Below are 18,456 nucleotides of genomic sequence, written 5' to 3'. Positions count from 1 at the left end.
TGACCACTCGACTTCCTTTCAAAGTTCAACCCTTTTTTAAACTTTGCACTCCAATGTCTCCATTTGTCTGAATAAACCAACCGATATATTAATCAGTGCTGAAGTGTGTGTAGATGAGTGTGTGTCTGTGTGTGTGTGTGTGTTTGAGCTCAAGTAAGTACTTGTGCCTGCTTAATTCAAAATACATAGTCATTTCCATGGGTATGATTTCACCTGGCTAATTATTACTTCCTCCCTCATATCGAATTTAGCGGTTCTCTCTCCCTCTCTCCTTCAATTTATCTCTTTCTCTATTCTCTCTCTTCTCAGAGCCATCGCTGAGGGCACAAGAGCATCACATTTAGTTATTCTTCCTCCTTTATCCAACTGGTTATCGTTATTTGTTAATATGTCACAGACAATTACTGTAGCACTGATCAAACTCAGTCAGCACTGATCCCCTCCCTGTGTTGGGTGAAAGAGAGGGAGGGGGAAGGAGATTTGAAGGAAGGAAAATTGGCCTCCATTGAACCAGAGAATGAAGGAAGATCAATCGGGGACGGAAAGCAGACCAGAGTTGCTCTGGGAGGGTGATGATGTGACGGGTAAAAACTGCTCTGCAGAGCTCTGCGTGGGTTTGTTTTCATCCTGTAGGAAACGGGATGATAAGGCCCTTGAGAATCCAATGCGGCCCCAGCAACAGGCTCTCAGAATTTGGTAATGTAGCAAGGACCAGTGGTTTTAATGTGTGTCTGTATGTGTGTGCGTTTGTGCGTCCTGTGTGTTCTCGTGTGTGTGTCTGTGTGCGGGTCTGTGTGGGTATGTGGGGTTGTGTGAGCTGAGTATGTGTGTTTGTGTGGCAGTACATGGGACATGAGCGTGGCAGATGTATGTGTGTGTGTCTAAGTGTGTTTGATGGCATGGGTGTGTGTGTTTGTGTGAGCATCCGTGTGTGTGTGTTTGTATAAGCATGTGTGTGTGTGTGTGTGTGTGTGTGTGAGCATGCGGATGTGTGTGTGTGTGTGTGGTTGTGTGAGCATGAGTCTTTGTGTGGACGTGTGTGTTTGTGTGAGCATGCGTTAGTGCGTGTGTTTGTGTGGTTGCGTGAGCACGTTTGCTTGCGTCAGCATGCGTATGTGTGAGCCTGCGTATGTGTGTGTCTGTGTGGTTGTGTGGTTGTGTGAGCATGTGTGTTTGTCTGGACATGTGTGTGTGTGTGTGTGTGTGTGTGTGTGTGTGTGTGTGTGTGTGTGTGTGTGTGTGTGTGTGTGTGTGTGTGTGTGTGTGTGTTTTGTTCCAGGTCCTCTCTAGAGCTGAGGAGTATCTGGTAGGATGGATGAATAGAATGCGCGGGTCTAATTAAAATAAACGTGCACCAATCAAACCGTACACGTTGTGCACCAGAGCATCACACGCGAGCGCAAACACATGCTACACATGTTTTAATGGGTTTTAATTATGGGATGAAAGCAATGCATTCGTTTTGGCAGAGAAAGGAAAACTAAGCAAGCTAATGATATCAATTACTGCATTTTCAAAAACGCTATTTAAATTGGGATGCCATTTATTCACTGACAGTCAAACTTAAATGTGTACGTTGGAAACACTGTCCTAGTATTTTCTACCAGAGGTGATTCAATGTTTGAAATTAAGGAGGGCACACAGTATTTTATTATTTGAATATTCTTTCTTAACAAATCTTTATGAAATAAAATGGGAAAAGGCTCCATGTACACATGACAGAATTACCCAGAGAAGAGGCTTTTCCATCCTACATGCAAATGTTTAAATGCTGACGTATTAACGGTTGGGGAAAGATTGGGATGTTTTAATCAACAAGGTGAAAAGTTATCCAAATACCAAAGATAATCTCATGACATGAAATAATATTAAGGTGGGATCAAATACTTCTACTTAGGTAAACCATTATCAGAGGTATCAATATATGTCCTTTTTAGTTGAATACACTTATAATTAAATGGCTTTGTCTAGGTAGGCATCGGTGTGTGTGTGTGTGTGTGTGTGTGTGTGTGTGTGTGTGTGTGTGTGTGTGTGTGTGTGTGTGTGTGTGTGTGTGTGTGTGTGTGTGTGTGTGTGTGTGTGTGTGTTTGTACAGTATGTATGAGTGTATGCACATTTATGTCTTCAGTGTGTGCAGAAATGCATATAAAGTCTGCATGTGCTGTATGTAGTGTACAGCACATGCATACTTGCTGTAAGTATGCATATATGCATAGATGTATGTATGTTGATACTATGGTGTATGTACCTTTGTGTTACTATGAACTGTATACATGTATGTATGTTGCTACTATGGTGTATGTACCATAGTGTTACTATGAACTGTTTACATGTATGCATGTTGCTACTATGGTGTATATACCATAGTGAAACTATGAACTGTATATGTATGTTGCTACTATGGTGTATGTACCATAGTGTTACCATGAACTGTATGTGTGTGTACCTGGTCCTCCTCCCCCCCTCCCTCCTCATCGTAGTTGAGGACGTTCTCGCGGATGTCCTCCCAGCCGTCGTGGTGGGCCGAGACGTGGTACACGCCCTCCTTCAGACCCTTGTAGCTCCGCCAGCGCGTGTACAGGAAGATACCCAGCAGCAGCACTGGACAGGGAGGGAGAGGGGGAGAGGGAGAGGGAGAGTCAGAGTCAGAGAGAGACAGAGAGAGACGGAGAGAGAGACACAGAGAGTGAGAGATAAAGAGTGAGGGATAAATATGAGTGAGTAACATTTACAGTAAGAGAGAGAGAGAGAGAGAGAGAGAGAGAGAGAGAGAGAGAGAGAGAGAGAGAGAGAGAGAGAGAGAGAGAGAGAGAGAGAGAGAGAGAGAGAAAGAGAGAGCGAGAGAGAGAGAGAGAGAGAGAGAGAGAGAGAGAGAGAGAGAGACTGTGAAATAGTCAGGCAAAGCGCTAGAGAGAAAGTGAGGGACATTGAAAGCAGGAAGAGCGGGAGAAACAGACATGAGGAGAGGGATAGAGAGACTCAGAGGGAACAGGAGCTTGTGAGAGTCTGAGACGCAGGTTTGAACATGTTTAGAAATAAATGCAAACACGGAACAAGACGACGGGGGGGTGATGGGGGCTACAGCAGTTGATAAAACAAGAAACGTCCAATCACGTATAGTCAGAGTCCGCGGCATTAGAATTCAAAAAGAGCTCGCCGGTAATTACGATTCAATTAACCCATGGCCTTGAAGAAAGATATGACGTTTAATGAAGCCGGCCCTGTTAATCAATATGGAGAATGTGGGGATGAAATGGAATTGTAATCCACAGGCGAAGGTTGTGCCTCAGAATCCATTACCCTTATGGATCGGATGGCTCGGCTTGTTAGAGCAGGGAGGCTATATGCAGCCGCTGCTCCTGATACAATCATATTTTAACGTATGATGTGTATATATGTATGATGTTGACATACATATATACTTTATATACACATATATATATATATACATACTTTATATACACACACACATCGCACATATGTGTGTGGTTGATGTTCAAAATCTTTAGCAAGTCTTTCTATGAATATTTCTGCATTTATTCTCCTACGTAGGCGCCTGCTATCCGCATTTGAGGTTTGCACCTATATAAATGTTTTTCATGACCTTAGAAAGTCGATGGATGGATGGATATTTCACATATATTATACCACCGCTCATAACACAGCCAAACAGCGAATTACCAGATGAACAATCCAACGATTGGATTGGAATGTCCCATTCCACTGCTCATATACAAAAATATATATATATGAAGTTGATTGTGTAATAATGGAAACAAATACATCCAATGATGCATGAAGGGATAGATTAATCATTGATTCAATGAATGTCACCAGTGGAATAGTAATTATGATTGTTGATATTTGACCAAAAAAGATGCAAAAATTGTGGAAACAGATACATGGATGACTTCATGGATGAATGAATAACTAAATAACTAATGAATGAATAAAATTTTCATAAATGAAAATTTATGAACGTGTTATTTTAGCACAAAACGGGGATGAACAGCTGCTAAAGCCGAAAGAGAAGAATGGATGAGTTAATGGATTTATGAAACCCTGAACTGAAGCGGTAGAATCACCAGGGCAGTCGAAGCAGCGTGGACACATAATCTATCATCACCTCTATATTCTCCGAGAGCTTTATGTGAAATCCAATGCAACATTCAGCGACCAGATTCCCAACCTACAGAGCTACATTAGCGTTTCAGGAGAAGAAGGTGCTAATAGAAAGAAGTAAAACTCAATCTAAATCACCACGGTAACCAAACAGCAACGAAATTACTGAACAGTGAGTTGGATGAATTCATGTATGAATGAATCCGCGCAGCGTGTAGCAGGTGAAGGACAGTGGAGAGAAAATTATGGGAGAAGAAAATCACAAAATCAATGTGATGAAAGGAATTGGAACATATGCCGAGAGAAAAAGATGTCGAGGAAAATGGACGCGGTTGACAGAGGAGAGACGGTGTAAGAGGAGGGAGAAGGTGGTAAGATATACCATTTCTTTTCTTCGTCTAAACAATGGAGGAGCAGCAACAACATTTCCTTTTTGAAGGACATATTTTCAGCACGCCATCGTGAAAACAGAGTTCTACTCGAGGTGCCAATCTGCATGTTTTCCTGTCCACACCAATGCCTTGACCTTTTTAGAGTTGTCTGACAAATCCCCTGTCAACAACCCCCCCCCCCCCCCCCCCCCAACACCTCGCCGACTTCATCTACCCAGTTCCCGGCTTCCTCCATTAGTTAACCCCTCTGAATTGACCGGCCTATATTTTCTCATTCCCGGGGTATTGGCCACCGGGGAGCTCCACGCCTTCCAGAATATACCACTTCCTCCGCCCCTGCTCTTAATCAAGGCATTGATTCCGAATGGGCTTTTTTATTTGCGCAGGTGGTGGAATCGAAGCGAGGGGGGAAAACAACTTTTGTCTTTACATAGAATGCAATTAATAAAATGCAATTAACACAAGAAGGGTGTGATGAGGGCGGCCGCGGCCCAGGAGGCGTAGCGGGTTGTCTGGCGATCGGAAGGTTGGTGGTTGGTGGTTCGATCCCCGGGCTCTTGGCTGCGTGGAGGTGTCCCTGTGTTGAGAGGTCCCTGAGCAAGAACGCAAACCCTAACTGCTTACGAACGAGCTGGCTGTCGCACTGCATGCCTGCCAACACCGTCAGCGTATGCATGGGAGAACGTGGTCAATAATGTCTAAAAAGCACTATATAAATGCAGTCCTTTTACCTTTCACTTCGCTGCTGCCGACGGATCATTTGAGGCTCAAGGAATGCGCACCTATGCTTCACTGGCAAATTGAGGATATAACAAATGGTAAGCACTATTTTCTATACACGTCCTACTGATACAAACAAGGGTATTTTCATGTTGTTTTGGGACTTTGAAAACCTTCTCGCCTATTTGAGATAAGTACATTGTGTGTTGTGGTTCTAACTGTACGTCCACACCAGGAGCGACCAAAGCGTCAAAGACGCTTTGGTCGCTCACAAAGTTTCGCTGCAAATTTTTCTGTTCGCTTTGGTCGCTCAAGTCGCTCATGACATACAATTAAATTATGCAGACGCATTTAAAAGAGCCGTATGCGTTTAGTAGGCCCTACAGACAGCCATATCAAATAGTGAACTCTCCCATACACCTTGGCCATACACCTTGGCCATATTGCCGAGACGGTTTTGCTTGTTCGATAAAGTGCTTCGACAACAAGTAGGACAGTGATTCCCCCCAATACAAAAAAAATTGTAAAATGTAGGCTAATTACAACCGAGAACAAAAAACCCTGCGTGCTGTAGCAGTTAAAATATGTTTCACTGATCTGGATCTGCAAATCATGATCTGCACTCATTCGTCGCATTCAAAACAAATAGACATTCGCACACATGGCTAATTTGCATACGTGCACAGGACTGGTTGGCTCCGCAAGGCAAATAATGGAACATATCGATCTATCTAGGCTTTTCTGTTTATCTATCTATCAACGCGTGTCTAGTTTTAATGTGATGTATTGTGTGTATGTCCAGTCAGACTTGTTCTGTGTGGTCTTGTAGGCTACTGTCCTGTGTGGGCCGAACCACCTAAAATGGATTCCCGACGATTTGTGTCGTTTGGTATTAATAAAGACTTGACTAGGCTTTCTATCTATCTAGACTAGATATATCCCTTGTCATTTATCCCTCGTCTTGTCGATTAGTTTGTTTATGTGACGATTTCAAAAACTTTTTTGGTTTTGTTTAAAGGCACCCAGTGCAACTTTATGTAAACATTCAATGAAAAATAAACATTCAATTTCTAGTCTTTTTTACATGTAGTAAGTTTCAATAACTCCATACCATTACATATCGACATTCAAGGAGCAAAGATGAGACGTTGTTGTGTGGTGAGAACTGATAGAAAATCGTAAACAACAACAATCGCCGGTGGGGAGAAGCCATTTTTTCCATTGACTGGAAGCCTGCTTTATTTATTGTAGGTTACAAAAAATAAAGAAAATGGCGGCATTGTTGTTGTTATCGATTTTGTATCAGTTCTCACCACACAACGACGACTCATCTTTGCTGCTTAAATGTCGGTATGTAATGGTATGGAGTTATTGAAACTTACTACGTGTAAAAAAGACTAGAAATTGAATGTTTATTTTTAAGCCTCGAAAGTTGCACTGGGTGCCTTTAAAGCATGCTACACGCGATTGGTTGGTTAGATTGGTGGCATGGAGAGCAAATTAAAATGATTCCCGCTTAAATACGAACGTTCTAGATGTAGCCTATAAATACTCCCGCTTATCATCACTTGATATCCAAACCACTATGATCTATAATATTTACTTTGTTACAGACAAAGCTTGTAGCTTTGTTTTGACATCTACGTAGCTCTGATGACTTATTAATATTTGTGTCCAATTATTGGCTCTCATTCTGCAATCGTTCAAGTGTGTGCAATGTGTCAAACAGCGTATCGGGCTTGTACATCGCAACGTCTCATCCCAGTGATCTCCGCTTTGGCAGCGTAGAACAATCGGAATGTTAGTTATTATCTTGGTATCAAGGATTTTGGTCAATGTACAGTATAGTCATCGTTATCTTGAAGTTAATTGTCATTATGGGAAGACATTGTTTCCATTAGCCTAGCTTACTATAAATTCACATTGTGCTCATATCGTTAAACTCCTGTCTTTCACACACGTACCTGACACTTTCCTGACCCACAGTATACTGCAGCCCAGCCAACTTGCACTTGCAAAAAAGTATGAAAAATGTAAGGAATTGCTGGCGGAATAGGACATCATTGTTCACAATACACAGAAAATAAATCTCCGGGCTGGAATCCACCCTTCATAGTGGAGGTAAAGAACATTGGGTTCCTCTTATGAGAATACAAGTGCCAGCAAATCAGCATCCCATGATGCATTCTGATGAACGAGCAAAATAGAATTGATTGAAGGCCTTCTAAGAACCTAAAGTGCCCTGCTCCTGCTGCACGGCCAGGAGGGGGCTTCCGAGCAGGGCCCAACGCGGGTAATAGAGTGGTGGCCGTGATGAAGCTGTTCTGAAAGGTCTTTGTCCGGCCGTTAATGGACCGCTGGCCCAGATGAATTGTTTCTGAGAAGGTCTCGTCTGCTTCCCTGTAACCTGTTGTCAGACCTCTAAATAAAGAGGTGGGCTGCGAGGGGGGGAAGCCAGTGGAGAAGCTACTGATGGTGTGTTATAAGGAGTTCAATAGAGGGCTATCGGGGGATTCATTGTGCCTGTGTGCGTGTGTTTGTGTTTTGCCAGGATCGGCTGGCCTCCGGATTCGTCGAGTAATAATCTAACATACTCACAAAATGTTAAAACAAAAAAAGAACTCAAGCTTGAGACAATACGTTGTACTATATACAATACTTGTCTATCCCAGCATGTGATACAAGAGCGGTGATGTGGCTGACAATGGCTGACTTTCTTGGCGGACGGTAGATGGCATGTCACCTTACATTTTGGTGTATATTCTACTCGACAGCTTGTGTGTGTGAGTGTGTGTGTGTGTGTTTAGGTGAGTGTTTTTGTGTAGATGGTGGAGGTCATGAGGTGAGGTGACGATAGGGCCGATGATAAGATATCTAATGCCTTTTCTGGGAGACAGCATGGGATGTGAAGGCTGGAGGGAGAGATTGAAGGAGTTGGAGGAGAGATTATGTGTTTATTAGTTCGCGCTGCCTCCAAGGTCCATTCTTTCTTCCTTTGACAATGCCTTTGTTCAATACGGCTCTCTCTATCCTTCTCTCTCTACTTATTCTTTCAGCTCTCTTGTATCCTTACCCTCTCTGCTCTCTGAAATATTTATCTTTGTAATATTATTTCCCAGATTCTGCAGTGAGTTTATAACTTATTGACCCGTGGAGGAGGCACAAGTGAGATCATCAGATGGAGCCCTACACTACTACATGGTTCAAAACAGTTGCCGAAATGTATGACATAAAGAGCAGACTTACCAAAGTAATAAACCGCGATTGGAAATGTGGTTCAAAATGCGAATAAATGCAGGTTTTTTTCTAGTTACTCTCCTCTTCGAAATGATTACATACCCCACAAGGAAGTTGGAGTTGAGACTACATTTTTCCTGGGAAATTTGATGGTGTTTTATGGTGGAAAACCTATATAGGTTCCTAACCCACCCCACATGAGGGCTCAGGAGTTAACGTTGCAATTCAATTTGTAGTTGCTGTTATGAGACATTTATTTTTAATTGGGAACAGGGAAGTGAAATCTTGAGGAGGTTAAGAAAACTATGAAGGGTGAAACCATGATTTAGATCAAATAGTCGCTCAGAGACGTTTAATACAAAGCATTGACCTTTTCAAAATGGGATTCTCTTTAAAACTTTATGTTGCTCAATTACTGCTGAAAAGTCTAACTGAATTTTTATGAGGTAAACACTCAAGAGATTATGGGAATATTTATATTTGCTTTAGAATGTTTTTTCTTTATATAGTGTAAATAGATTAGCATATCCCTACAGTATGACATTTAAACTTTGCGATAATATAAAAGCAGAGTATATTCACAACTAAAACGTATTTAATACCAACCAAAATAAGTTATAGTGGCTGTTTTATTTATTTATTCATTCATGCCCTTATTTCTGTTAACTTTGTTCATTTAAGATGAATAAAAAATGCCACTATATCATTTTGAGGGACTGCTTGATTCTGCTCTATGAACAAGTTAAGACATAAGTTCAGAAAATGTCTGTCATTTGATCGACTGAAAGTTTGACACACAAGTTTGACATTTGGAACTTATTTTGTATATGTTAAGCCCTTTCAATGGCTAATAATTTCAAATATATGTCTGGTTGAAAATACAAACTGCAAATTTTAGCTTGAAAGGCAGGATATTAAATCATAAGCCTATTACCACCACATGTGCATTAATGCAAGTGGGCAGGTAGGTGGCAATTACACTGCCATCTATGTATGAAACAACAAGCTGGCCACTCTCCAACTCAAAACACGTCTTTTTTTTTTTACCTCCATAAGTGGCATGATCTCTTTTGCTGTGGAAATACACTGCCCACACATCAATTAAAAACAGCCCATTTAATCTCCTGAGGAATTCAATTTACATTCTCAAGAGTACCCAAATGTGACAGGCCATGTCCTGTCCACGTTTGTTTTGGGTTTTTGTGAATCTGTTAGCAGTGGTTGTCCCTTCCTAACGTGAGAAATCAGGGAGAAAAACATTATTGATCAGGCAGAAATAACAGGATTGATTGGGGCGAGAGAGAGAGAGAGAGCGAGAGCGAGAGAGCGAGGCGAGAGCGTGAGAGCGAGAGCGAGAGCGGGGGGGGGGGGGGGGGGGGGGGGGGGGGGGGGGGGGGGGGTAAACGTAGCACGGAGCTTGTGTTAGTTCCAACTTGTCCCGAGGTGTTCATTGAAACGTTCACGTCTCTTAGTGAGGTCTCGGAGCGGAGATGAGAAGATTGATAAAGTGAGGCAGTTGTGCGCAAGACTGACTGAAATAACGATCTATGTCCCGGATGCATTGATCTCAATTCCTGTTGGTTTTTGGTAAAACACCAGTGAGCATGAGGTCTACAACATAAGGTCTACACAAACATAGATGGATGAAACCCGTCTCCGTGGGAATTAAGCCCAGGGAGGAGAAGACATAGCAGAGAGAGAGAGAGAGAGAGAGAGAGAGAGAGAGGAAAAAGTGAGGTAGAGATTGATCGGCAAATGTGAGAGAAAGAGAGAGGGTGAGATAGATAAAACACACATAAAGAGTGGGTGAGAGGGAAAAGGGGAGAGGTTGAGAGAAAGAGAGCGAAGCTGAGGGGGAGAGAAAGTGAGAGAGAGAGAGAAAGAGAGAGAGAGAGAGAGAGAGAGAGAGAGAGAGAGAGAGAGAGAGAGAGAGAGAGAGAGAGAGAGAGAGAGCAAGAGAGAGAGAGCAAGAGAGAGAGAGAGAGAGAGAGAGAAGATGGTGCTGGAAGGACAAGAGAGGTAAGAGGAGGGATGACGGGGAGAAAAAGACATAGAAGGGAGTGGAATGGAAAGAGGGAGATATTGAGAGAGTCAGAGAGAGACACAGGGAAGCAGTGGTGCTGGGAGGATGAGGAGAATAGGGAGGTAAGTGGGGAGAGGAGGAGGAGGAGGACAAATGACCACTTGAACCGAGTCCGTCTGGGGCCCTGTGGGGCGGGCTGGGTGTAACGCACAGGCGGGGGAAGGGAGGGAAGGGTTGAATCTCCAATGAGGACAAATGGGAGAGAGCGACTGAGGACCGGCTGGTCCCACCCGCACCCCTCTCACCTGGCCTCTTGTCGAAAGACGCCCACCCCACCCTTCACCCGCACACCCCTTACCCCTCCCCCCCCGTCTAAACGCGTGTCTGTCTGTAGCGTATACAGCTCTGATTTTATGGATGTGTACTGTCTGTGGTTTTGTTTTTTCGTCTTGTGCTTCCCCTCCGGCTGCTGTCGAGCTGTTGTTGCTCTGACCCGTTTCATTGTCATTCTGTCAGATCTCTCTCTCTCTCTCTCTCTCTCCCCCTCCCCCTCTCTCTCTCTCCCCCCCCCTCCCCCCCCCCACCCTCTCCCCCTCCCTCTCCCTATCTCGCCCTCTCTTCCGTCGATTGTTACCGGGACTCCGGGCTCGTGCCGTACCACCGGGGCGAGAACGGCGCTGAACAACGGCGCTCCCTTCAATTAGACCAAGCTTGTTACCACGACGACTAGTGCGCATTCTCCCTCATGCGTGGCTGACGCTGCCCGGGGGCGCTTGCTATAGCCAAATGTCCTACAGATGTATCAATGGAAAGCACATTAAAAGGAACAGTATAGCACAGAGCGAGATTCGATATCGAACATGAGGGGAAAACAGGCCGAGAGACAACACCATGGCTAATTGAGGTATCGTAAAAGTAAGAAGTGTGTGTGTGTGTGTGTGTGTGTGTGTGTGTGTGTGTGTGTGTGTGTGTGTGTGTGTGTGTGTGTGTGTGTGTGTGTGCGCTTGTGTGTATGTCTGCCTGCGTATGTGCGTGTGGCTCCTGATTCTTATATAGTCTCATGCTCTATTTCCGTATGAAGGTTGAATTCTAGAAATAATAAAAGAGTAAATAATCCACTCTATTGCCTAATTTATTCTACAAATGGAGAAAAAAAAACAGTTAGGTCACGAGCCCAGCCTACACAACCAAAACCGATGTTAATTAAATACAAAGACACTTATCACACCACCACAACCAACCCCTGCACTCTGTGATCCCGGGTAACAAAAAAAAGAGAGGCTCTGAGTATAATAAAGCCAACATGGGCCGTGCACCCAGCATGGATTAACGCCGCGCTCCAGTGTGTTGACACACAGGGGCTCACCTTCTCCACGCTTACACCTGTTTACACACTCGGAGCTCGAGTTGTGATTAGCCCAATTAATTCTTTGCAAAGCTCCTCTCCTCCTTGAGCTCCAGCGACAACTCAACGCACGGTAGGAGGGGAAAGCGGGTCGGGGGGGGGTTGAGGGGGCTGGAGCAACGGAATACCAACACAAACAAACACACCACAGCAATGCAAGCGTTAAGGGCTGATTATTGCTCCGCGTCGACGCACCGCAAGGCCCACGCAGAAGCTTTGACGCAGTCGTGAACCTGTTTGGGTTCTGCGTCGGGTTTTAGTGAGTTGACCGATCACAGCCCTCGCTGCTGCGTCGCCTCGATGCAAGGTTAACATTTTTGGGCGGGGCGCACGTCAGGCCCTCGCGGTGGACGCAAGGAGGGTCCGCAAGGATGTAATTGGTCCGTAAACCCCCCTTGCGTTGAGTCGACGTGGAACAATATAAAGCCCTTTAGTGGTGCCAGTGGGCGAAGTGGTGGCGGGTGGAGTTTGTGCTTGTCTGTTGTGGTTCCACGTTGACGCAACGCAAGGGGGTTACGGACCCCATACGTCCTAAGGGTCTGACGGGCCAAACATTTAAACCTTGTGTTCAGGTGAGCAGCAAGGGCTGTGATTGGTCCGCTGACTGAAACCTGTCGCAGAAACTAAACGGGTCCACGACTGCGTCAAAGCGTCTGCGTGGCCATTGCGTTGCGTCGACGTGCAACCGTAACTGAGCCTTTAGCCGCTAGCGACGGTGAACTCACCCAGCAGCGCCATGAAGCAGATGCAGATGGCGAAGAGGGAGCTGAAGCTGAGGCCCACGTCCTCGCGGTACACGGGCAGGGTGGTCTCGCAGCGGTGGCCCCGGAAGCCGTCGGGGCAGTGGCAGGTGTACTTGGACGGCGAGTGGGCCACGCAGGTGCCCCGGTGGCAGGGGTGGGTGGCGCACAGCGTGTACACGCACGACTTCCTGGTGCCGTTGACCCGGATCATGTGACCGGCAGGGCACCTAGAGAGAGGGGGGAGGGGGGTATGGTAAAAGGGGTAGATGGTTAATGATTTTTATTTATATATATAGGCCTATATATATATAGTTATATATACAGTATATATGGGGGTAAAGGGTTTGAGGGGAGGGGGAGTGAGACACAAAAAAAACGCTAACAATTTGATCAGGGAGTTATGGTTATTATAATTACGGATTAATTTCACATGTAAATCTGAGTTGATAAAAAAAAGTGAAACAAATATCACCCAGCATCCGATATTTGCGAATATTTCGGGAATGAATACATCCGTGTCATACGCTTATTTTTAATGTAGCAAATGAAATCTGGGGAAATGAAACCGCATACTGTGACAATAGTGATGAGTGAGGTAACCCCGACCGCTGGTTTCGATTGCTTCGCTTTAACATTTTTGTGTATTTTAAAGGAGCACATTTTCTGTGGGGGTTGAAGCGGAGGAAAGTCGGTAATTAAAGGCATGTCTTGGCTTAACAGCTCAGAAATATATATATATATTTATAATTTTTGCTGCTTATTATAAGTCTTGGTTCTGTGTGTTCTGTCAATAATGGAAAAACAGACTGTCATAGAAGAAAGTTGATGGTAAAAACTCTGTGGCTGCTGTGATCCAAAAGAGTGAATAGTTTACAGATAAATATATCTGCTTATGTGAGGAAAGAAAATAAAAAGATATTAAATCCAAGACTCATTCGTATTTTTCTGTATGATATCTTTTCCAACAAAAACAACGGAAGATGTAAACATTATTTCAGCCTCTGAAAAACATGATATCAGTCCTTTGGGAGAGTTGAAGAAGTGACTGCCAAGGCTTTAGTATCCTTTCTCTCTCTACCCTGCAGTCATAACCTCAAACTCGTTTTGATCCGGTGAAGCAGGCTGGCGCTTCTGGCATTTTAACTGATGTGCCGGAGAGCAAGACAGGCCGACTATGCGGATGCTGGGGCCTTGACACCGGTGATCACTGTAACTACCGCGTCTGTTTCACTTTCCATAAAGGAGAACACTGTTGATATTTCCTCACTACACACAGTGAGCCCGAAGGCCGGGCAGCAGTGGTTCAAGACCACCAGCGTTGACGGCTGGGAAGGAGGCCCCTTAAACCAGGATGACATCCGCACAAACTTTACCCATACTTTATGGTTGAGTTTCATTGTTCTCAGTACTCATCATGACTCTCTCCAAGTAGAATAAGAATAACAACTATATAATTAAAACTATGCGAAACTAAGCAAACAGCTCTATGTTTTTCATCAGCACTTGATCATCCTCAGGAGCTGTAATTGATGGCCTGAGAGTGGGATAAAAAAAGTCCTCATTGAAAAAAAAATCTATTTGGAGCAGGTGATTAGGGATGGGTGTTTTCATAAAGGTGTCACACCACCTTGTCAGACTGGATGAGGACTGTGTAGGTGGCCAACAGCACCTCTTCCTTCCCGCCCTCGCTTATTAAGACCCTGGCATTAAGTCAAAGCCAGGATGAGTGCAGTGAAGAGTGCGGTGATTATTCGGGTAGGCACGGAGATGATGCACGCACAAGCGCCCACATAGACACATGCACACACACACACACACAAACCTACGTGATCATGCACACATTGGCAGATAATGAGGACAAACCTGGATAGTGCGGTGGAAGTGTGTTTTAGCTTTGGTTCTTGGCATGAATGGATGAGCCCGGGGATTAAGGATAAACTACAGGACCTGAGCAACGAGCAAAATACGATACCAGTGAAATACCCCTATTAGTAGTGCAGTAGTACCGTCACACTGTTGTATTTACAGACACACACACAGACAGACATAGGGAGAGATGATGGGCATGCATGAAGGCAAAAAGACAAGGCTGATACATTGTGTGTATGTGCCTTGTACATCCATGGTGTTTGCATGCCAGTGTGTGTGTGTGTGTGTGTGTGTGTGTGTGTGTGTGTGTGTGTGTGTGTGTGTGTGTGTGTGTGTGTGTGTGTGTGTGTGTGTGTGTGTGTGTGTGTGTGTGTGTGTGTGTGTGTGTGCGCGCGCATGCGCGCGTGCGTCAGAGTAGGAAATTTAAATATGTTTTTTTAAATTGCCTTTCTTAAAACCCCATGAAAAGAGCTTTGGGCACAATTTGGATCATTTCCACAGCACTATTCAAACATTTTCAGGGATACCTCATTTTTTATATATTGTATGACAGTCCAATATTCAAGGCTCCAATGAAGGCTCTACAGAATCACCTAAGGTTAGGTCGTAATTTTACCGGGGCTATTTAAAGATTCAATAAATCATGTTCATGTGTGTGTGTCACACATGGTTGGTTCGTATACATTTGTTAATTCTTGATTTATTTTGTCCACAGAGGTTGTAAAAGAGAAGAGGAGAAAGATGGGCATTTGTTCAGAGCAGAGACCATAGATGGAGACAGAGAAGGCGAGGTGAGGCAAGGTTACGGTAATGGGGGACACCGTGGCCTAGCAACATCGCTAGAGTAGCACACGGGGGGGTAAGGCACTCGGCGGTTGATTTGCTAAGCCCCAGTAAACTCAGTGGTCGCACCGGAGCAGCTTCTCAGTGTGGTATGTGTCTTAATTCTCCCTCTCCAGGCTCACCCAATAGAAGCCAGTGGCGAATAAAGAGTCAAAAAACACATAAATGCTAGCAAGCAGACGGTAAATGCGTAAAAAAACGTTTTACACTGTTAATAATTGACGTATCAAACTGTTTGTGTCTTTTTTGAAGTATTCACCGCTCTCTCTGTTTGACTCCACTGGCCAATCAACAATGTTTGGGCTGAAACGAGTTTCATATTTACCGGCACTCGTGCACTCTCCACAGGTCCACACATGTGAAGGGAGGGGCACACTGGTTCCTCTTGCAGGAGTCCGAAGAGCAGCCCAAGGAGAGACCCTGCATGCTGACCTGGGAAACACCGTCTCGCGGATGGCCGTCCATGGGGATGTAGCGACCGTTGATGCGTAGGTCCCTCATGCAACCTGGGGGGGGGGTAGAAACATGTTCAGAAAGAGAGCGGGAGAGAGAGAGTAAGAGAAGGAGAGAGAGAAGGAGAGCGATGGAAACAGAAAGAGACAGAGACAGAGAGAGACAGAGAGAGAGAGAGAGAAGGAGACACCAGGGCATATTGATACAAAGGCAAAGGAAGGGAGACAGGCTGTTCCGATTTAATAGTAAAAGTCCTCTTCAGTTACCATTAGTTAAACGTCTGTTTGGTGCTAATTGGCAAAACAGACTCCCTGCTTGACGCCAGATGGCTGTCTTAAAGTAGGGAGTGCTTTTACTTTCCAAACCTCGAGGATTTACTTTTCCTCCCAGTATAACAGTGTGGAAACAGAATACCCATGCATGAACACACACATGGATGCAAACACTCACACATTTACATACATACATGTACACAAAGACACACACACACACACACACACACACACACACACACACACACACACACACACACACACACACACACACACACACACACACACACACACACACACACACACACACACACACACACACATGCATGCACGCGCATGCACGCGCACACACCTTATCAGTAAATCATGAGTAACTTTTGTAAGGCAAGCTACTTTAAAAACTCCATTTAACAAACACATGCATTGTCTTATTCTGCCTGAGGCTAGCTGCCTGTACCTCTCATTGTCTCCTCCTTGCAGCCTTGCCCTTCTCTCCCTCTGTCCCTCTCCATCTATCTCTCTGTCTCTCTTCTACCACTCTCTTCTCTTATAAATGAGTCTGTTCCATTATCCTTCTCTCTTTGCACCGAGACAATAGACACAGGCACACACATTTGTCTATTTTCAGGTGTGGAAGAACGCACACACACACACCACACACACACACACACACACACACACACCTCCATTTATGCCAACATAGACACACATACACTCACACACATGCACACTGTCGCAGGAGAGATGCATTTGCCATTAAACTGAGGCATGAATCCTCATGAAAGCTCACTCGGAAGCACGGAGGAAAAAAAGGATCATTATTATATAAAGCACATATTCCGAGTCACATGGTGTGCAGAGGCCTTGTTCAGGTCCCTCACGTACACTAGAACTCTATGCTTTCGGTCCTCTTATGCTTCTCACTACCTCTCTCTCTCTCCCTCTCTCTCCCTCTGTCTGTCTCTCTCTCTCTCTTACTCCAAGCACAATCGGATCTGTCATGCAGTTATGGTTTCATACAACACAGAGGGAGGTGATCCCGCTAGATTATATCTTAGCTTCAGACTTCATGGTGCCGTTCTTCTCAGCACAACTCCACTCCTCATTTATTTTCTTTCTTTTTTTTCCCTTTCTTCTGTCTTCAGCACACCACCTGCAGCATCTGACATACACAGTGAGTCCACTGAATTGGTGACTGTGTGTGTGTGTGTGTGTGTGTGTGTGTGTGTGTGTGTGTGTGTGTGTGTGTGTGTGTGTGTGTGTGTGTGTGTGTGTGTGTGTGTTTCTGTTTCTGTTTGTGGTTGACATATAAAAAAAAAATAACAATGTCCTTGTAGCCCAAGCAATCTTAAATCTTTGTGTATGCCTGTATGACAGTCTAACATATCTGTTCTCCTGGGGAGACACATTAGATGTAGAAATGGACAAGGTTGTTGTTATTTCTGCGTTCATTTTTCTTCTCTTCCAGCTCTTGGTCCTGGAATGTCCCCTGAAGCTGTGAAAGTCTGGCGTTGCTGGCTTCATCTTCTTTATGTCAAGTGTGTGGGTATTCCCGTACAGAATTTGTATCCAGATTTGGGCTGAAGTCGGTATGATTATTTTGGTTCAGTTGTATTCATATCTGATTTCAATCCCATACATAAGGTTCCCAATCAAATGCTTAAAGGAGGGATCAAATATATTCTTACCAACAAGTATCTTCCATCACAAAGAGAAGAGGAGGGAATAGGAGTGAGCAAGTTGTGCATCCAAATTGGAATACATATCTGTGCTGTTCCACAACCATGGCGACAGTTGTTGTCGCTGAAGAGCTTAAAGAGTGACACTGATCTGGTATTATTCTTGTTGGACAGGTAAGCTTATGAGGAAAAATTGCCTATTTAAAACAATTTCCTGAAGTAAAGTGCTGCAACGGTATGGCCAGACCAAACCACCATTTGTGTGTTGACGCACAGTATGTTTTTACAAAACAATTTTGTTGAAGGAATGTAAAAAATTGGTTTTGGAGCTGACGGATAACATTTGGGCAATACAAGTAAAAGTTGCCAAGCACCTCTTTAAATTGGACCTGGTTGGAATTGCTGTCCAACATACATAGCTTATCAAGTCAGCCTGAGGCAAGGACAATGCTATTACGCTATAGTATTTTCCCATTTGATGGTCCGAGGAACGGCTATTGGTGTTTTCGTATACATTGAAATCCCCTTCTTTTTCAACCATATCAATCTCTGTTTCCATCAGTAAGCACTTTAAACACTTGCCCCCGAGCTGCAGTTTACAAATAGTCAAAACTGTGATTGGTTGTTTCAGCCGCTGCGTGCCCCTCAGCGAATCGCGATGATTTACCATCCTTAGCTCAGCATTTACCCATGCGTGA

The 18,456-nt window shown here is 44.4% G+C and overlaps 1 protein-coding gene across 1 annotated transcript in view; it reads right to left on the bottom strand.

Annotated features, from left to right (window-relative positions):
* Positions 1-18,456, bottom strand: part of si:ch211-186j3.6 (neural-cadherin) — a 244,038-nt gene that overhangs the window by 4,936 nt on the left and 220,646 nt on the right. The window contains exons 34-36 of the mRNA XM_060070949.1: positions 15,680-15,860; positions 12,625-12,869; positions 2,447-2,601 (exon numbers count right to left, since the gene is read on the bottom strand). Coding sequence (XP_059926932.1) covers positions 2,447-2,601; positions 12,625-12,869; positions 15,680-15,860 — 581 coding nt within the window. The remainder of the gene's footprint in view (positions 1-2,446; positions 2,602-12,624; positions 12,870-15,679; positions 15,861-18,456) is intronic.

This window comes from Gadus macrocephalus, chromosome 14 (genome assembly GCF_031168955.1).
Source record: "Gadus macrocephalus chromosome 14, ASM3116895v1".
Classification (NCBI taxonomy): Eukaryota; Metazoa; Chordata; class Actinopteri; order Gadiformes; family Gadidae; genus Gadus; species Gadus macrocephalus.
Note: the sequence above shows the minus strand (reverse complement) of the source record. Positions and strands in the feature narration are given on the sequence as shown.